Source organism: Gavia stellata, chromosome 8, assembly GCF_030936135.1.
Source record: "Gavia stellata isolate bGavSte3 chromosome 8, bGavSte3.hap2, whole genome shotgun sequence".
Classification (NCBI taxonomy): domain Eukaryota; kingdom Metazoa; phylum Chordata; class Aves; order Gaviiformes; family Gaviidae; genus Gavia; species Gavia stellata.
This window is the reverse complement of record NC_082601.1, coordinates 23,660,661-23,682,147: the sequence shown is the minus strand read 5'-3', so window position 1 is coordinate 23,682,147 and position 21,487 is coordinate 23,660,661. Positions and strand designations below refer to the sequence as shown.

General features: G+C 36.1%; 2 protein-coding genes across 4 annotated transcripts in view; one reads left to right on the top strand and one right to left on the bottom strand.

The window, feature by feature from the left end:
• The window catches only part of SLC25A12 (solute carrier family 25 member 12), a 50,586-nt gene extending 39,872 nt beyond the window's left edge, over window positions 1–10,714 (top strand). For both annotated transcript variants that reach the window (XM_059820358.1, XM_059820359.1), the window contains exons 14-18: window positions 4,756–4,896; window positions 6,879–7,017; window positions 9,136–9,294; window positions 9,474–9,564; window positions 10,104–10,714. In XM_059820358.1, the coding sequence (XP_059676341.1) occupies window positions 4,756–4,896; window positions 6,879–7,017; window positions 9,136–9,294; window positions 9,474–9,564; window positions 10,104–10,293 (720 nt within the window). In that variant the 3' untranslated portion in view covers window positions 10,294–10,714. The remainder of the gene's footprint in view (window positions 1–4,755; window positions 4,897–6,878; window positions 7,018–9,135; window positions 9,295–9,473; window positions 9,565–10,103) is intronic.
• Window positions 10,715–13,753: 3,039 nt separating this feature from the next.
• Window positions 13,754–21,487, bottom strand: part of DYNC1I2 (dynein cytoplasmic 1 intermediate chain 2) — a 28,915-nt gene continuing 21,181 nt past the window's right edge. For both annotated transcript variants that reach the window (XM_059820061.1, XM_059820062.1), the window contains 10 exons: window positions 21,143–21,305; window positions 20,951–21,050; window positions 20,297–20,422; window positions 19,205–19,351; window positions 18,763–18,876; window positions 18,263–18,396; window positions 17,112–17,256; window positions 16,125–16,265; window positions 14,974–15,099; window positions 13,754–14,250 (listed from right to left, as the gene is read on the bottom strand). In XM_059820061.1, coding sequence (XP_059676044.1) covers window positions 14,137–14,250; window positions 14,974–15,099; window positions 16,125–16,265; window positions 17,112–17,256; window positions 18,263–18,396; window positions 18,763–18,876; window positions 19,205–19,351; window positions 20,297–20,422; window positions 20,951–21,050; window positions 21,143–21,305 — 1,310 coding nt within the window. In that variant the 3' untranslated portion in view covers window positions 13,754–14,136. The remainder of the gene's footprint in view (window positions 14,251–14,973; window positions 15,100–16,124; window positions 16,266–17,111; window positions 17,257–18,262; window positions 18,397–18,762; window positions 18,877–19,204; window positions 19,352–20,296; window positions 20,423–20,950; window positions 21,051–21,142; window positions 21,306–21,487) is intronic.

The following is a 21,487-nucleotide window of genomic DNA, read 5'->3' as shown; positions in this document are numbered from 1 at the left end:
GATGTTGAAGTAGACATCTAATGCTAGGTAAGTGATTCATAAGTACTGTTAGAGTAGACAAAGATGCTGTGATTTTAAGCTGTAATTCCTGTGAGTTACACAGGAAGAAATGGATTCTTCCCATCAACGTGCATGGTGCTTAGCATTTTGAATGGATGAATCCTGTTTCATCTGAAAGATGTTTCCGATTTGTGCTGCAGGGAGGAGGAGGAGGATGTGGGGTGCCAGACAGAAGGGGTCTAAGAACCCTTCTTGGAGGCGTAGGCAATGCATCTGTTGACGATTAGAGGTTGGGGTGTGTGTGGGGGTGTGTGTGTTTGCACATACATATACAGAGGTCCAAATTTACAACTGATTTAAAATTTTTTATATATTTAAACATTAAATCTAACATTTAATCTAAATATTTTGGTATACTTGTAAAATAATTTTTGTATGTATTTATACATTTATACATACATATACACAAACATGTACATAGGCTTATCAGGTAAATAGGAATGTGTCAAATATTTCTTTTTGAAAAAATAATTTGGAATGTTACTGTTTTTATTTAACAAACACAAAAATGTAGCTGTCAGACTACTTTTTCTTCAAAATCTTGAAGATATTCTACTTCCTTTAATATACTTTAAACGGATGAAGTTAGAAGCAGAGTTAAACTTCACTGCTTTATCTTGATCTCTGTTGTGGACATTTAAAGTTAGGGAGAAATTTATTGTTCAGTAAAAGAGACAGTAAACTTACTGTAGGTGCATGAACAATGACAGCTTTGCCTTGAGAAAGAAGTGCGAGTTCTTTTGATGTTTCTAAACCGGACTGTTTTAAGTAACATCTTATTTTAGCTGCTTGTATGGGATATAGTTGTGGTCCAGGATGTGGTGGTTTCAAAAAGGAAGGAAGGAAGGGCTTGAAATAGGCCTCTCCCCCTTTGTAGCATATGCCTCTCGGGTGGAATTGGAAAGGGCAAGAGGTCTCATGTTGCAGGGTCATTTGTGTATTTCCTTCAGCCTTTGGCATGTCATGGGGCATTTGCTGTGGGATCTCAAACTACATCTTTTCTCTCATAACCTTTGCTGTCAGATTTAGTTCCTTTATTTGCTCCTTGTAGAGTTATTTTACATGACATTAAGGTTAAGTAGAAGCTTTTATTACTGGTATTTTTGATGTGTATGAATAACCTCCATTCAGAAACAAATTTGTCAACCTTTTTTAAAGTGTCTGTTGTAATTTCTGTGTGAAGGGAGGTTTTTATGGGGGGAAAAAAATCTAGATTTAGTGCACCTTCTCCAAAAGAAATTCAAGGACTGCAATGTATACCTCTGTGTGTATATACATGTGCACGTGTATTTAACATACATAGCTGACAGCTGAAGTAAGATACTTTGAAAAAAGAATGACGATGATTGCAAATGATTTGCACAGAAGCATGGAGATTTGTATTGCAACCCTGCATGCTGCCAGTTCATTTTTATTTGGAGATCCTTTGTGTCATTCTCCTCTGCACCCTCTTCTGGGGAGCGCTCTTCCTCTGCCCCCCAGGCAGCACTCTCCTCTGGCTTACACAGTCTTCATCAGATAGTTAGGCAACCATCTACTTGAAAAAACAAACAAACAAAGAACAACCCTCGTATTCATTAAAAAAAAAATACACGATGAAAAAGTGAGTTTTCTTGTGCTACATGTTCTGTATTGAAGTCACTGCTTGTCTTATCTGTACTTGTGATATGTCTAAGGACCTAACTCATTCATGCAACTCCAGTCAATTCAGTGCCCCTCTTCACGTGAATCAAATCACTGCTGTGCAGAAAAGTTTGCCGAGCTCCAAGTATAACTGTATGAAATGTCAAGACTTGGATAGAAGTACATATTGCTAATAGGGCGCATTTAACTGGGTATCTTGACAGCTACAGCTCTTTCTGAGAAAGCTGCCTGTTGAGAAGTTTGCCAACACTGTAAATACTCAATGTTCAAAGTGTTAATGTAATTAAAGAGCTTTTCAAGTTGTTTTCTACTGCTAATATAAGCATATGTTAGGGTTTTCCTTATATTTTAGTTTGCTCAATAATCCAATCATCAAGTCATTTAATAATATTAATATTGTCATAATATATAATTATGTATTAACAATATCATTTGTAACATTGTATCTATCTAATTAGTATTGCTACTAGATTATTAAAATGTGTTGTGTTTAGAGTCTTCTCTTTTCATTTCTGTGTCAGAAGAGGGTTGTTGCTGATTTTAACAGAAAGGTAGGCAGTTGTGCACCTAGGAGAGGAAAATGTTAATTGCAGGAAGATTGAATTCAGGTTAGAAAATAGAAATGTTTACAAATTGGCCTATTTGTGTTTCTGTGGTGGGTGTTAGGCAAATAGGAAGAGTTATTTTGGCTGCTCTGCAGGATGTGCTAATTTATAATGTTAAAAATAACAAATGGAATTTCACATATATATGTAAACAAAGAATGCATATTAAATAGGCAGGCAGCAGGTGGGTTGTCTAGAAGGAGTGAATTTCTAGCTTAGTGTCTAAATTTAAAGTTATTTGAATTTTTTGTGTGGTGCATTGTATTATGTAGTAAGAACATTCTGCTTAATGTTTTATCTACCAAAATTGTTTTAAAAAATTATGTAGGGAAATGCTAAACCTTTGAAATTGGTTTTCTGTTTGATGCAATACAAACAAAAAAATTGGTTATTGTTTAACAGAACTTGTCAGATGAGAATTTTATAAGTTTTATTTAGATTGGGACTTTGCCTGGCAGGACAGCCATTTCACTTTGCATGCATAAGTGTGTCTGAACTGTGAAGGAAAAGGTGAGATGAGAAGTAAAGAGAGTCTGAAGAATGGCTTTGGACATGAGTGGTGTCAAGTAACTGAGTAAACACAATGCATTAAGTCCAAGGAACAGAAGATGGGATCAGTTTGGCTGGTCTGGAAGTGCCACCAATCTTCCTGATGGTTGCAATAAATGTCCACAAAAATGTAGGCTTTGATTTTCTTCCGGAGAGGTGAAGAAGTGAGGGAATAAAACGAAGATCAACAACATAGACTGATGATTTGAGTGGAAAGTGTTAAACACAGTAACTACTACAGTGGAGATAATTAATCAAAAGCAGGCGTTGATCTCCCACTTTTTGGGTCAAAGTGCTTTAGTAAAGCCATAACAATGATGATTTTAAATGTCAGTATTCAGTAAAGTAATAAATGGGGCTTGCAATAAAAGAATGGCAATGTGCTCAGTAAAGGTTCAGTGAAGTATCGGGTGCTTGGTCAGTGAAGATTTTGATGCCCCCCATCCTGTACTTGGTCATTCTCAGTAAGAGCTGTTGAGGTTTGCAATGATCTTTTGTCTCAAGTCTAGAATAATTCAAGTTACCAACTTCTAAGAAAGACATGCTTCAGGGCTAATCTCAAGTTTATTCTACCTGCTGCTGGAGAGAGGAAGATTGTGCTATAGGCAGAAAGGATTCACATTCGTTAGCTCTGAATCAATCAGCAAAGAACACCATGCATGCTGTCCAGGAGGTGCTGACTATTGATTTTCCTTCACACACACACACTCCCAGCATCACAAAGAGAGTTTATTTCCTGGGCAATTTAGAAGTGGAAAAAAGCCTTAAGTGCAGATGTTCTGCATCTTTTTCCTTCACTAGGATTTGATGGGTTGGAGGAATAGATCAGGATTAACGGGAGCTTTTAGATTGTGGAAGAAATGCTTTTTAAAGTTGGCTGTATTCAAGTGGTTATATGCCATAAATTTTAAGGAAGTTATTTTAATTTTTAAATGAAAAAAGGTGGCTTAGGAAGAGGGGAAAAGAAAGCTTAGTAAAATTTAGCTGGTTGGTGATGAACCACACACTTTTCCAGAAGTGAATGGTAGTACCTACAGCAAACCAGGGAGAAATCTAAACATATAATTTTGAATAGGTTTACATGCTTCTGAAACTGAACTGTCAGATTGAATCTCTCTCAAATCTGATACATAGTTCTTTGAAAGTCTTTGGTTAAAGTGCAGAATCTGAAGCTGCTCTGCAACACTATTGCTAGGAAATACGCAAGATAGTCCTTCAGCACTGCCAACAGAATATTTCCTGCATGTAAAATCTGTCATGCTCAGCTCAGGGAAAGACATGACTTCTGTTTCTATCTGGTATCATATTTTGAAATGTTACTCTTCCTATTTAAATTTTATATTTTGTTTCCACTTAGGACAATTAAAGGCTGCTAAACAAAACTCCAAACACCTTTTCTATTAATTTAAAATGATACCATTAAATGCAAATTTACCTTTTAAACAGCATCACCACTAAATGCAAATAACATGTCTACACATTGGTGATGGATTATTATTGAATAAACATAAGGTCTTCTTTATATGTGTTTGATGCTCTAGTAGCACAAGTATAATGATTATTTTAGTTTAGTATTTTGTGTACTATCTGATGATAGACCTTTAAACACAGTCACAACTTCTAGAAAGTGATGTCAAGGACAAAAGCAGAGACAAACTGAATTAATCCACCTTTGTGGACAATAAACATATAAATTTAAAATTTTACTTTGTACAAACCCATGATTTCTGATTCAAGGCATTTAGCTTCCAGACAGGTGCTTTATTAAATATCTCTCATATATTTTTACATATCAGCCAATGCAGTGAGAAGTGAAGGCACTCAGCACCTAGCAAAAGTCAACCTGTCACCACATGCTCTAGTAATGCAATTACTTTCTTTTTCTTTGGGTTTACAGGCAGGAGCTTCCCAGGTCATCTTCACTAATCCACTGGAGATTGTAAAGATTCGGTTGCAGGTAGCGGGAGAAATTACTACAGGACCCAGAGTCAGTGCCCTCTCTGTTATAAAAGATTTAGGCCTTCTTGGTCTTTATAAGGTATGTATTTCTGCTTTGAGTGTTTTCATCTTTTTATCTTTTATGCTAAACTTTTACATTGTTGAAACAAAAGCTGTTAAAAACAAAGGAACCTTTTAACTTTAAAACCAATCTCTTCCTGCAGGGCAGCCCCATGGTGGAAAACTGAAGAAAACCCACTTCTCTATTAATGGCAGTGGGATACAAAAAATACTCCCCCATTCTATCCTTTGGGCTTTTATGCCAGGCTACAGGGAGCCCTGTATTGCAGACCTGCTGCCTTCTGGCACTGATCTTTTCATTTGGTGGGGTTTTGTGAAGAGTTTCTTTAGCTTTCCCTGAGCGTTTTTCTTACGTTTATTTTGAATCTCTGTTATCTCTATTGTTATCTTTGCAGCAGGATATTTTCTTTGTCTTAATAATTTGACGGCAGTGAAACAGTAGTGGAGTTTAGTAGGATTCAGATTTTTAAGAAGTTAAGTGGTGGGATTTGTCAATAACAAATTCCACTAAAAAAAAGCCCATACTGTACTGTACTTCAGCAGAACACCAGTCAACAGATTCCTTCCCTGCAGGTACACTTACTACCATCATTACAGATCAGATGTAATGGAGCAGAAGCTATTGGTTTTCTTAAACAAGGAAGAGTATTTCTTCTTGTATCTTCTGCCAGTGCAAGGGGTAATACGTAAATTCAGCAGCTACATTAGCTGTGCACTTACAAAAAATGGTTTTACATGATTTGTCCATAGACCTGCAATAATACTATAAAAATGTGCAAATTTACTTTTAGAGCTGGAGCTTTTGTTTTGAATTTGGTGGATCAGATTAATGACCATTACATTTCCTAAAGATCACAGGTGTTTTGGTACATGGGACAAAATTACCATTTCTGTTTGCAGTAATTAAACAATGGAGCTTACTAAAAATTCTGCTGTTCTTTAAAATTGCATTATCATTTGTGAATAACTGTAAGAACTCATTTTAGAGCATAAAGTATCTGCATGAAAATCATTGAAGGGACGAGTTTCTCTTTATCAGGTCTTCTGCTTAAGCCACGTAGGGTTTGTAATGTGTGCTGTCCGTTATTATAACTACTGGGTGACTGGCCTCAGGTGGGTCCATTGTGCGCAGGCTGCTGGCTTGGAGTATACTGGTTGGGTATTTAGGCCAGGAGTGGTGTTTCTGTAATATGCGAGCTTTCAGGGTATGCAAATGAGATTTTTGGACATATAAGCGCTTATTTGAGCTCTGTACAGAAAGAGTTATTTTAGTTGGTAACACACTGATGGCTGAAGTTACTAAAAGACGAATATTAGATATGTTTTATTAGGAATATTCCAACGTTTTTACAGCATGCAAAGTTTGGTTAAGGAACTCTTTAATGTCAGGTTGTGGCCAGGAGCTACATAGGCTGCTAGTTTTGTCTCCCTGTATCTTCCCTTGACTAAAAGGTTCCCATTTTGCGATGGTTACCTTCTTTTTACTAGCCTTCCCGTGCAGCTTCTTCAGTCAACCAGATGACAATCAGTAGAGATCACTATGAGGTCTTACAGTCCTCACTGATATTTTAGTAATGCTTTTGTGTTTGGTGGAAATAATGGCATGCAAGGACTTGTCTTGCTGCTTCCTTGGTTGTGGGTTGTTGTCAGCAAGATGTAAGGACAGACCTTCGTCACTTTCTTCATCGCATTTGGACACATCATATGTAAAGGTATTTTTCCTAGGTACCGATGTCAGGATTGATGTCATGTATTGCTTACCGAAATTAGACATGAACCTTGAATCTTCCTCATTCTAGAAACTTACTTCAGATGTGCTTTATTCTTTTTTCCAGTTCAATTCTAGATCTTCTGTTTCCTGAGACATTTTATTGTCTGTGTTATTCACCTGGTAGATCAAAAGAGTTGGTACTTCTTGGGCTCAGGCTGCTTGCTGGATATCAATTTTAACCTTATTTACAAAATTTATTTGTATTATTATGTCTGTTTTCTGTGTGACAGGGTGCTAAAGCATGTTTCCTCAGAGACATTCCCTTTTCTGCGATCTACTTTCCTGTTTATGCTCATAGTAAACTGATGCTTGCTGATGAAAATGGCCATGTGGGAGGGCTTAATCTCCTTGCAGCTGGAGCCATTGCAGGTAATTTTGCAGAATGTTTTCTAGAAGTAATTTTTTTCTTTTAGTGAGTAATATTTAATATGCATTCAGTAGCCCCATATAAAGGAAGGGTACTGTACCATTGTATCTGATTTAATCTAAATTTGATCACTGTTATCCTTAGTGGGAGGCGATGTAATTTTGATGAGAGCTAATTACATTTGCATAATGTGGATAAACAGCTTAATGCAGCTCAGCAACTTGTAGTCAAATTTGATCTGTCTGTCTCAATGGGGTTTTACTTGTTACTGTGCTCTCAGAGTTGAAGGCTAATTTGAATCTTTGATGAACAGAAAATGAGATATCATAAGAGCTAAGAAGAAAATGACTTACGTACCTTTGGATTCCTGAATAACTGAGAAGAAACTTAGTTTAAATGTAATTGCTAAAAATAGAGCATTAGTTTGTAAAGAAGCTGAAGTTAAAGTATCATACTCTGAAATTTACAGTATGTTAAGGCTTCTCAAAAAATGTTTAGTATAAAGAGAATAGGCAGGTGTGATTAAAAAGTTGTTTTTACTAAATGGCAAGTGGTAGAAAAATACTAGATGGGGGAGCTGTAGTGATGGATATTTAAAAATGTGGATACAGATGGCCAGATTCTGCACCACCGAGGATTAGATTGCTAGGATGAAAACCAGATATAGAGCTTGGCTGCACCTGCTCTTTGCCAGTTGGTATGTTCCTTGTACCAGAGGGGAAGGGAGAGACCAGCTAGGAAACTAGTAACAGATTTGTAGCCCTGTTTATTCTCAAGTAATGCAGAGCTGCCAGAACTGGAAAATTATTTAGCTTACTGTACTCATAGAAGCACATATAAATGTTATTATTTAACTTGTATCTCATATTTTAGATTGCAGATTTCACAGCTTCTCGTTGTTTGTTCGATTGGTGTTTCTGGGTCACTCATACTGAGTGATGAACCGTATTAAAAATGTGTGTAAATCTTGTAGGCCTAGTTTTATAGCGTGTACAGTAAGCTGCTTTTCTGAACTGCAGATTTCAAATTCCCCATCTATTCCTGTTATGCATGTGCTGCAGAGAAGAATACAGTCTGAACATATCTGCCTATAAAGGAAAAACTGCATATGTTTTCTATTAGTGTATGCTTGTAGGCTTAACTACATTGCTTCTGTTTTCCTTTAAAACCTCCTGAATTGACCAGCAACACTTCTGAGAGTTTATGATCACCTGTGCAAATCAGTGACTTGTTAAACTTTTAATTCAATGTTAACCAATAGTAGAAGTTCAACAGAAGTAAAAATAAATTTCAAAATTCTAAGTCAGAACATGGTTCCTCTTTCTAAGAGGTTGAAATTTTTACAGTATTCAGAAGTATTCAGAAATATCTCAGATAACACAGTTACATACTGTGGAGTACATTTCTGAAAACTTTCTCCTTTCCTTTGACTAGAAAGCTGAGAGTGGTGCCTTGGAAGTGGAGATTTGTTCTTCCATCACTGTTGGCTAATATCACGCTGTTGGTACTAAGCAGACTTGTAAAACACCTCCATTGTCCTCAGTCTTTTTATGGCTTGCCTATTGAAGTAAGCAGCATCTATTCTCCTACAGAACAGTCCAAACAGCAGTACAGACATATTTCTGTAGAATAGGTGTTTTAAATAGTAGTTTTCTTATTAACACCTTTAACAAATGGATGCGTAGGATACAAGTTCCCAAATCAACCATCTATGTAATTTGCAAAATATGTTGTAGAGTATTAGCAAATACAATACGGTTGCACAACTAATTTTTGTCATGGATATCTCTCATTACGTATATAGCATATGTGTAAATTTAAAAATGCCTCTTACCTATTTGAAACTACTGTTAATGACAGACCACTAGAAGATGTCAGAATTGCTGTTGATAGTTTATTATTTTCTTTACTATCAATTATAGTCTTTAAATTTAGAAGAAACTCAAAAGGATTATCCCAAGAACAACAGTTTATATTAGCATCAAGTGTAAGAACTTGCATTTTTAGTAATGACTGTTTCTTGCAAAAAATATTCAAGTTTGCAGTTGTATTTTTCAGTTAGAAGCGTTTCATCTTTACAAGATTCTGCGTGCAAATTAGATGTGGTTTTCTTCTAAAAGGTGTGCCTGCTGCTTCTTTGGTAACCCCTGCTGATGTCATCAAGACAAGACTGCAAGTGGCAGCTCGCGCTGGTCAGACAACATACAGTGGAGTTATTGACTGCTTTGGAAAGATTCTAAGGGAAGAAGGCCCTTCAGCTTTTTGGAAGGGAGCTGGAGGTGAGAAATGCAGTCTGAATATTAAGGCTGGTCCTGAATTGCAAATTAGCACTTGCTTTGTTAAGGACTCAAATTTACAAGGTCTGATTCTGAAAAACATAACATTTTGTTAAAAATGTTTAGCTTCTCTCCTGAGAAACCTTTCTTTGTTTGACACTATGATTTGTAATACTTAACAGCTCGCGTGTTCAGATCTTCACCCCAGTTTGGTGTTACTTTGGTCACCTACGAACTTCTGCAGAGGTGGTTTTATGTCGATTTTGGAGGCCTGTAAGTCAAATATTTGCTTTTTAGCTTGCACAAAAAACCTGCCAAGTTAAAAAAAAAAAAACCCTTACTTTTTTCATGCATGGGACTACTTAAACTTGGTGACTTTGAGCAGCTGTACTTAAAATTACAGTATGCAAAAAATCCCCCCATCCTTATATAATTGAGAGAAACTTGTGTGCTACTTCTAAACAGATGGGGAGATAAAGAGCCATTTGATATTTATTTTAATACACTACAAAAAATTTGTATGTCCATTGTAGCAAGATATTTTGTCCATTTTCCCCATGTCACTGGAAGTTAAAAGAATTTACAAAGCTATCAGTAAAAACTAACTTCAGTTTTGGCCTTGATTTCCCATTAAGTAGTGGTCTGAACTCACAACTTTACTTGACCATAGAAGTGAATTAATTAAGGTCGGCTTTAACAGTCTTCCATACTCAGACAAAAGCCTTGAGTATTTAGTCTAGATTTTGTAAAGTTATTCAGGATTAAGAAAACACTTTAAATAAAGGAAAGGCTTTTTTTCTTTCTTCAAACAGCAAACCTTCTGGATCAGAACCTACTGCAAAAACTCGAATTTCAGATCTTCCTCCTGTTAACCCTGAGCACATTGGTGGATACAGACTTGCTACAGCTACATTTGCTGGTATAGAAAATAAATTTGGTTTATGTCTTCCAAAGTTTCGATCTCCTGGCATTGCCTCAGCTCAACCAAAAAGTAGCAGCTGAACAGATGTTTCAACCTAACAAAGTGATGCAATGGATAAAGTTCACAAGAGTAGTACTGTATTTTTTCCAGTCAGCTGCATGTTGTTCTAGCTGAACTGAGCTTGCAAATCTAATTACTCCTTTCTAATATTAATAATACCTGCATTTATTTGTTTATTTGCACACAAGGAACTGATTGAAGCTGTGGTTCTATGCCTTGTTTTAACCAGTGGCATGAATCTGTAGCCTAGACTTTGCCTTGCACAGCTTGCATTTAATGTTACTGTACATATTGTACATCTTTGTACAGAGACATCATGGCATCTATACACATGCATTTATATAATGGGTATTGCAGTTCAAAATAGTTTGAAATGTACAGAATGTTTTGAAGGTGTTTTGTTAACAATCATGTGACAATAAAATATTTAAAAACACTTAAGTCAGTTCACTTTGTGTTTATAGAAAAGTTGTCCAGCATGACTTTTTTTCCCCCTCCACAGATTACAGATCAAAATTTAAAGATTAGATGCACCCACTGAATGAATGTACAGGACATAGCCTCTGAAGGAATGCAGTTCACTGCTACTTGCAGCAAAGGTATTAAAATGTGATGTGCTGGCTTGCAAGTGTAAGAGAACACAGTAATTAGAGGAGCACATGCAGTATTTTGTTTTGCAGTGTTACTTCGTAACAAGGAATTCCCTTGAAATACATGGTAATACTGAATGTGTAACAGATCTTACCTCTAGGGTAGCATATTTGAAACACAGTGAGATATTTGCCAGTTATTAGCAGACTCAAGAATCTTTACAGGATTTACTACTCCGAGTGCTTTTTTTTCCAGAATGGAAAAACTTTTTATAACAAAAATTCAAGGCATTCTCTTTATTTTTATATTGTTTTACCGTTGAAAGATTAGGTTATTCTGGGCGGGGGGGAAGACTTCTATATTCTTTTTATATGCAAAACTGATTTTTTAGACTTCCAGTTGAGTGGAAAACTAAGTAAAAGGAGAGGAAAAGGAAAGGCTTGAACTATTTCTGGCTTAATGTCTGCCAAAAGTCGATCTGGTGTAATTTTTAAATGCAAAAATGTCAGAGGGAATAGGGGAGTCTAGATTTCTACAGTCCTAGATGAAAGGTAGTTATACTAGCCATACAGCCAGAGAAGAGACTGGGTGGGTTTCCAGCCTTGCTTACTGAAGTATGACAACCTCTAATCTTTAGTTCTACATGTTTCTTTCAGGGTTAAACATCCTGGAGTACAGTGTATCCCGGGGGTATAAACTGATTTGAGGTTCTGTTATTTTCTTGCTTAGGTGACAGCAGGCCAATAGGAAGAGGTTTAGTCAGCTTATGAAGAAACGGCTTCTTAAAAACTGAACACTACGAACACAGACAAGCCCTCCTTCAGTTCTAGCCCCTAAGCAAGATGCAAAATCTGTTGGTGCTGAATAATACTTAGTGAGCTAGAGGTTACAATACATTGAACTTGGAGTTTGATCACTATTCTGCAACATGCATATATATAACCCTATTAGAAGGCTTCCTGTCTTTATTCGTTTTTTTTCCTGTTTAAAGAATTACCTGTTCTGTGCAGTTTTCTAGAGACCAGCTTCCCAGGAACTCTTTCCCATATCTATGTATTTTGTCCTGCGCTTTTCTAAATAGATACAAAAATGGTAGGTACCCACTGGCATTTCATCTTAGTCACAGCTTGTTGACTGACTTGATCAAGGCCTCAGGAGACTTTACAATGCAAGATAGCATTTTTATTTCTTACAGCTCCAAAACTGGACAGTGTGGCTCCCAGGATGATCATTTACAGTATCTAGCATCACTGTTGGTCTCTTAATGTTGCAGGTATGGGTTTTACAACATTTTTAACCTGTACTCAACTATTTTGTGAGGGAGGAACACAAGCAGGAATGAATACAGAATAGTTTTGTTGAAAATTATTAAAAGGTTGAAATTACATAAAAGTAATGCCATACGACCTGTATGTTTACACCACAATCCACTGAAAAAAAGCCTTATCTACTGGATTTCTGAAAATAAAAGTCTGAAGGAAATGTATTATTAAATGAGAAGTAACAAGCTCAGTAAAAAAACTCTAAAAACAACCAAAAACCCAACACAACCCCCCCCTCAAAAAACGGCGAGACAACAGAACATGCTGCTTATTAAGAATTCTTGTGCCTAAAGGGTAAAAATCATCACATGATGTGCCTGTTCTTTATATAGTTCACATGTTTCTCAACTGAACAGATAGCTGCTGTCGTAAGGTTGAAGAAAACATACAAGACAAATGTCAAATGGAACAGCATGACTTTGCATTGAAAAGAAGGGACTTTTGACAAGCCAACCCCAATGGAAGCCTAAATACATTTCACTTTCAAACCGACTGAAAAAGAGAACCTCCTGAAGACAGAACTGCTGTTACTGCTGCCTGTGTCTCTATAAGCTGCTCATAACAGAACTGAGTTAGGAGAAATAGAAAAAAAGAAAATAAATAAAAACCCCCAAACTTAAAACCCAAACAACAAAGAAACAGTAAGAATACTTTTGGACATAAAGCTGATGAAGGAATATAAACCTATTTCCTACTTTTAAGCATATAAAACAGCTCTTCTTGCAAAATGATAAGCTTGTAGCAGATTAAGAATACCAGAAACAAATCTAGAGTCCTAAGTTAAAGGCATCAATACTGGTTTAGTGCTTAATTAGTACAAATCAGAATATTTACTAAGAAAACCCCAAACAACACTGCCCCCCCCAACACCAGTCTTGATGGGAAATTTTTATAATGCCCTAAGAAAGATGTACTCAAAAAATTTAATCTTTAACAGAAATTCCATTCTGTTTCAAGCCATTGAGAGGTTTTGTTTCAATAAAAAAGTTAAAAGGCAATGAAAACCTCTTTCTTTAACTTAATACAGAAAATTAGTAGCCATTCTGTAGTTAACAATGCAAATCATCGTGCTATAGAAATCAAGTCAAAATTGAGTTCCTTGATCTTTGGAATAGAAAAATTTGACAACAGTAGCCTTTTTCCTTTTGGCTGATTGCCATGGTAGGAAGTAGAGGTTGGGGGTAGAAAACAACCCTGTGATGTGTGTAGTAAAATGAAAGCAGCAGCTCCCAGGAACTTTCTACTCTCAAACTACTGTAGGGACGCAGATTAGGGGTCAGGGCAGCTGACAAGTGCTTATACAATATTTATTTGTGAATCAGTTTCACTTTTTAATGCACCAATTCAAACAAAAGAACTTGGTATTAAATATGTACTTCATTAATTCAGGTCCAATTAGCAAATAAGATTGTAACTACAGACAAATTTTTATTCACATATATTACCCACTACCAGAGTCTGAGGCTTATCTGTATATAAACAATGAAACTTACTTGGAACATATGCATGCATATCCATAGGTAGTTTGAGTTCAAATTAAAGAATGCTTCAGAGATTTACTACCTAATGAAGGTTAGTCTGTGTAATATAGGAAGTTTAGTTTAGAAACAGAACTTTTACTTTTCAGAAATAGATGCTGTTACAAAGTAGAAATTTCAGAAGCCCAATAGCAAATTTACACCAGGTTAGTGTTTAAGCAAAAGAAGTTCCTTGCAAAGTCAAATTTAACTATATTAAAAGTTACACAAATCCAAGAATGTGCTCGTAATTTATATATAAAAAGTGACAATGCAAGATCTGATTTTCAGTGATCTTAATACATTTTCAAAGTCCATAGTTGAATCCATATATTCCTCCCTTAAGCTATTATTTGAACTGACACATGCTTACACTTTTAAGATTTGCATCAAATCATTCACAAGTCTACCACTGTTGCCTGTTTCTAAAGATCTACGCCGGTATGCGGGTTGCAGCTTCCTCTTCTGCGTCAGCTCTGTTAGCATTTATTTCTGCCAGTGTTCGACCAAATCGAGTCCACTCATCACTGCGAGGAACGGCAATTTGCTGTTGACAAAGAGAACATTATTTAAACCTGCTGATAAATAAAAACTGAGCTCATTTTGAACAGCAGAGTGCTTAAATAGTGTTCAGAAGAGGTTCTGATAGAAAAGCTTACCTTTATTTGGTGTAACTTTTAAAATAGTCTGAACATCAAAAGCTCTAACTAATAAAAGAATCAGAACTTGAAAATCCTGTATTTAAGTACGTAATGATACTACTACAAGCTTGCATGATACATCTCCAACTGAGAGACTGCCTCCAAAGGGGAATACTAATGCCACGTCCTCATCCAATCAATTAGTTGCATACTACTACAGTACACATACTTGCAATAGCAAAAGCTTTCCTGTAGGAAGGAAGTCAAGACTGTTTCACTGCAAAATTTTTTGTTCGGTACTTCTCAAGCTATGGTCAGAATTCACATGTGCCACAGTTACAAAGAGGGTAAAATCTCTACAAACAAAACCATTGATTCTTTCACCTTATTTTACCAGCCTTACAATAATGCTTTTACTTTTTGATTGGCTGCCAGATAGCATGCTAAAAAGTTATGCTACAATACATGAAATAGACAAAAAAAAGAAACATTAATTTGAAAATAAAAATTAAACCTTATTCTTCTAATCACAGGGGGGAAAAGTTAAAAGCGAGTTGCTAAATAAGAGTAAAAGTCAAAGTAACTTGAGTGTTTTGTAATGTACTTTGCACAATACATGGTATACATACCTCTCCCACGTCATATATAACTATTTGTCCCTCTGAATCACCTACAGCAATCTCTCTCCCAGAATGCGTCCATCTCACACGGTTCAGAGCAGGATTGCCCTCCACAGTAATGCTTGCAGTTGGCACCTGTACCCATTTAAAATACATTGCTAAAAATGCATGAGGATTCCATACGTTATAGATTACAGAACACACCTAGTCCCTCAGTGTTGGATCAAAAGAAGAACATTTCAACTGAGGCAGAGAACATAGATCTCCAAGACTCTCAGTGGCCTTAAGCTATCACCAGTGACATGACCAAAATAACACATCTTCTGTCCTTTGGCCAAAGTACAAACATCCTCTATCAAAAAGCACATCTGCACTCTTCCCATGAGACAGGAGGCATAGACATGCATGCAGTCAGACAGCAAGGAGGAGCCCTGGGATCTCAAGAAAGATTATGACAGAGGGCAGGGATGAAATCAGCTGCTTTGGCAGGTCAAATCCTGTCCAAAGGCTAGAACTGGGTAATTCCAATTTGAAGCCATAGGCTGCCATATGCTCCTACAGAACTGCTCTTTCTTCTACATGCAGTTTTAAGGAGGTGAAATTTAAGTACTGACTATCTGTTATGTTTTTCCTCTCACCTACCTCCAACAAGTTTAAGTCTCGGTAAAGATTTATACTATAATTAAGTTTATAACTCACACCAGAAAAACCAAACATTCAATTCTCTAAGTTTAAAAACAAATTACAATTTCACTGCAGTATTACTATGGCAATAGTAATATGGCAACAGAACAATGGTGGTGTGTGGGCAACAGGTTTGTTCACAGTGTTAAGCTATAGGCTGCCAAGGCCATATTGGGGGAGGTCTATAATCACTTTCACAAAACAGATCAGCATCACACCGAAAGATGTTTTGCACTCTTGTTACAGGTAAAACAATTTAATTACCACAGTTATTCATTATGAGGAGTCATCTGAGTTACAACCCCATAATCAAAGAATGATACCTTATTACGCAGAAACTACTGGAACTACAGAATATCTAAGAACAACAACAAAACCCAAACCAAATCACTATGGTAAACTCCTGTCATTTTTTTTTCCCCGAAGTGTACAAACACTCTTCCAGCAACATTCGACTGTTAACCTGACTGCCTCACCTCAGTATCATTGTTGAGATTCCACAGGTCAAGCCTGCCCATCCCATCCACACAGGCAAACAAGGCAGGGTGAGTTGGAGACCACATGACATCATAAACATAATCTGAGTTGTCTTCAAAGGAGTAGAGAGGTTTGTTATTCTGAAAAAAAGCAAATACAACAATGCAATACCCAAACTCTGCACTTCCAAATTATAAAGCTAATGGGTAAAGCAAAATACAGAATTTCTCAACAGCATTATCAGCAATAATTGAAGTGATTCACATTTTGACATACTTTAAAAAAATGCCTCTGCAAAAAGCAGTCAAAAATTAATGCTATTATTAAAGAGATGCTTTCCAAAGCATGCAGCCTTTTTGCTGGCTGCTACTATAAAACAATCAGTAGCATGCCAATATTGTAAGATTATAAATTTAATGCATTAAAAAAATCTTGTAAGTCAAGCCAATGATAATTCAGTGACAGCACTTCAGACTATTAGTGGGAGATTCTAACTCTGCTTCCTCTGCTGTGCATTCCTCAGGGCATCAAACTAACAAAGAAAGAGGTAATTCTGGCAATCGGAATTATAGATATTTCAATTGCGAGCTTCATGGAGTTTAACTGACATCAGTTTTGGTGCCATCCCCTAGTCCTCCATAAAATTGTAGCAAAACATTTGCCTTCTGCATAATATGAAGTAACTGATTTTACAACATGATTTACATTTGATTACATTGTAATCATTGTTGATAACAAAGTGCAACAGGATGAACAGAATGGATCTGAAGTATACAAGTGATGTACAATCTGAAAGCAAAGCTTTATGTTGTTAACTATAGTTTTGTTCATCAGCTGTCTCCTCTTTGAGGACTGCTGCCTAGGAACCTAGACAGCTTCACACCGTTTGACTTCAGTTTACTGAAGTTTCTTGAGTAGCTTACAATATAGCACCACCTTGTGTCAAGGACTACGATGAAAACCACTGAACTATCTATTTAAGTTACCTTAGTTGTCCAAAGCTTTACTGTCCAGTCAAAAGAAGAGGTGACAAAAAGATGTGAGAAGTCTACAGGTCCAACTGCTGCATGGCAGTTGATACCTGTGATTGGTCCCTGGTGTCCTTCAAACATCTCACTGATTCCAGCTTTGCTGTTTTAGAATATATAACCAAGGTTAATTTATCTTGAAACCATACATCTGCAGACAGATAGCACTGAAATGCAATTTAAATATAGCCACAAGAAGATTTTGCTGCTTTGTATGGATGTTACCCCACTGCAAAAGGCTTCATCACAACAGGATCACAGAAGACCAGGCTTGAATATGGGCCTTAACTCCAACATCTATTTTCTGCTAACCTTAAGTGCCAAAATATACCACAGAAGAGACTCATTCAGCAGGTACCGGTCCAGACATTTAACTACATTGTTCTCCAAGCAATAGCTAAAACTTTCATTCGTGCAAAGAACAAAATCCAGTCCTCAAGAATGAGCATAAAACTTCCCCTGACTTAAGAGAAGTTGCATGTACCTTACGGACACAGAGTTCAGACATAAAACAGTAACAATATATCCCTAACAGACTCCTATCAGAAGCAATGAAAAAGAAGGGGGGGAAGAGATGGGAAGGATGTTAAACAAAAGTGATACAATTTTGGGTATTCTGGAACCAAAAAGCTGTGCAGTAAGGGTGAAGTGTATTTGAAATGAAGCCTGGACACTCAATTATATTTAAGAAAGCAATTGATAAGATACAGTCAGACAATTTCAAAATAGATTGAACAGCAGGTGAAAAGCTAGCCAATTTAAGATTTGTGCGTGATGTTACTGTACAATTATCTATAGAACCGATACAAAGTCTGGAATGTTCTGCTACAATTCAAATGAATAAAACTGCAGTGATCTGCTCTGCACTCATCAACACAACTCCTAGTCACTGAAGGCAGCATAGTACCAATTCAATATTCCAACTTCTGGTTTTAATGAAGCTCTGACTCAGGAAAAAGTGTGCACTGGAATTCATACACAGCTATTCTGAACTCCTTCAAGACAAAGGAGTAAACATGCACTATAAATAATTTTAGGAGTGTAAACCATGCAGGGACTCATCCTTTCACCATTTTTATCTCCTTTGAATAATTAAAGTTTGTATTTACCTGCCGTGACGGCACGCAGTGTACACTGAGCCTTCTTCACTGCCAACAACAAAGTTGTTGACATCTCCAATAGGGAAGGACATGCAAGTAACAGCCACAGCCTTGGACTGTTTGTGAACCAGCTCCATGCTATCCTGTAGTGAAAATATCAGCAACTTAATATTTCAACTTTAAAAAAAAGTAACACCTACAAGGTCATTTAGATTTTTCAATAGTAGGTATTGTTTTTATATTTTACTTGTACAGAATTGGGCAGGAATAAGAAAGTTATTTCTTGTTAAAATTGTGTTCACCACTACCACAAGTGCAACAAAAAATATACAAAATGATCAACAGACAATATTTGATTCCATGAGTGGGGAAATATTTTATCAAATACTTATCAAGCTACCTCAAGTATAATTCTGTGTGTTGGAAAATTGTTTATTAATGCTTTTTAGATTAATTTTTACAATATATTCAACTGGAATAGATACTACATATATCCAAAGTCATCTTACCTGCGGCTGGGAAAGCATGTCCAGACTCCAAGAGCATATTTTCCCATCAGTTGAGATACTAATCAAATTATGAGCATTCTGGGTCCCAACAACATTTACACAGTACACTGGGTGCTAAAAAATGTAAAATACTATCAGAATAAGGAATTTCCAAGTAATAAACAATTCTGATATAATTAATATACAGTAAAATATACAACTTCACCATTTAACAAAGCACAGAGGATTGATCACAGTACGGTACAAAGAATACTCCCCTATAAAACTGATACTTGTTTTTCTGACACTTAGATTTTTATTAATAGCCCAGTTCTTCAGTGATAGCATTGGCAAAATATGGATATAAACATTCAAGCATTATCAATCAAGTGCACTGGACAGTTTCCTAGAGGTTAAATACATCTCAACAGGGAACAGTCCTTGAAGATATTTCACACCCTACCGTGTGAGCAGCAGCTGAAAGTGGAGTTCTCTGCACTGGAGTTCTCTTATTGCTGCGATTATCCCATAGCACTATTTGGCCTGAGTACGTGCCACCAACCACCAGATTGGGATGAAATTTTGCAAATGTAGCTGACATCACTGCTGACTGAAAAAAAACCCCAAACAAACAACAAAATAGACAAAAAGCTATCATTCAACGCTATGTCTAAAACTAAAGAAAATGGGACCACATATCAGAGTAAGTTCTTATAAACCTAGAGTTATTTGATACACTATTTCACTGTCCAATTACTTAGGAATTCACAAACCCTTTTAGTTTTAATTTGTATTAATAAATGAAGTTTTTATCTTCTTTTCTTTCATATGTGTACATTCGTATTCCTCCTAGCATAGTTTGTTCGCAAGCGAAGGCCCAGCAACATACAAGGTTTTAATAATGTTTTGCCACGTTCTGTGGTCATTTACTTAGAGAACATACAAATCCATTTTAATACAATAAAGTTACTTTTGCAATCTGGGCTTTGACAGTAATCTGACAACATGAGATTAAATTTTGGTTCAACTATGTAATTTTTCAGAATTATGGCATTTTGAAAATAAAGGTGACTATCCCAGGCTTGGCATAATGGAAGAGATTTGCATGTTTTTATGTTTCAGAAAACTACTAGAAAACCTCCATCTGCCTTTTTCTTGACACATATGTTTCTAGTTTTCATCCTTGCTCCATCTCCTCAGGCCATCTTCATTTTATTCAGTAAACTAAGCTCTAGTAGTATACAACCCCACTCAATCCCCTTACATACAAACCTTCTTTGTGATTCAACCATTACACAAGAAGGTTTATTGTTTTTTAAATAAATTAAAATAAGAAAATGAGTTCTCAAACAAGACTGAATTCTGAATGATGCCAGAGATTCTGAAACAGAATAATGTTTCTAAACTGAAATCCCTAGCTATCAACATCTGTTTGCAAATACATACGGTTAAAGTGAATGCTAGCCCAATGAAATCATTATGTTGACAACATAAGGAAGGTACTTGTCCAAGTTCATCAACATAAAATCTTTAGTCTCCCAAGACAGAATCATACCTGGCAGTGAAAGACATACTCTGGGGTAGTTTTTTTGTACTTCATATTCCATACAAGGGCCACCCCATCAGGCTCATGAGGTGCATCCTCATTGTTGTTGTAAGAGGCTACAAGTAATTCTGGGTACTGTAAGTGAAAGACTCAAAGTAAGCAAGATGACTAGCTAATGGTCCAGACAATCCTAGAATCTTTGTTTTCTTTTGCCAAAATAGGGTTAAAAAAAACACCAAAAACCAAAAGCCACCTTATGTTACATATAAATGAGAAATTGTCAGTTAAAACTGTAATTGTTTCAAATTTAGCTCATAAAACAGCATTAACATACACATTAGAGTCTTGTCTTTCATCATAACTTGCTTTTAAATGTAAAAACCAGTACTTTTAAGTGAGCTTTTTTTAGTAAAGCTAACAGTTACCTCTACAAAGTAGTCCATAAACCAGGAACAAATATGTCAAAGACTTTTTTCATAATACAAACATTTTGCTACTTTTCACAAAATATTAACAGCTCTGTTTACTTTTTGCAAACTATGGAGCATGTAAGGAACACATTTAGAAATACAGCCTTTATCAATTATACTTATAGAAGGGTCAAGCTCATAGAACTATAAGAATTTACAAAGATAACTGCTTAATGCAAACATTATTTTTTACCTGAGATGACCAGTCCAAACAACTGACAACACGATGCTTTGACCAACGTTCATCAAAAAACTGCCTATTTAAAGACAGTTTTGCTCCTGCTTGAATCTCTCTATAAAGGCAATTAGCAGATATTAATCTTAGTTCACCTTTTCAATTACAAAAATTGCACATTCACAGTGAAGTATTCAATGTTCACATTACCCTTCTTTGTCTTCTAAGTCTCTTCCACTGTAGTCAAAGAAAATGTTGATTTGCTCAGAAAGGGCTCTTTCAACAATCCTTGTGGAGTGGTCAAAGAAACTTAAAAATTCTTCAGAATGCAAAATTTGTTGTTTTTCCTCTTCTGTAAGTTCATGAGGGGCAGCTGGAAAAGAATGATACATAAGTCTCTGAACTGCATACTTTCAGCAATTCTTTCCAAGAAAGAAAAACAGTATTTATTACGATGTTGGAAAATTTTTTTCCCAACATCCATAGATTTTAAATACATTTTTGCATTTTATACTTTGCTAGCTGATTGTTAAAATGTAAATCAAATTAGTTTCA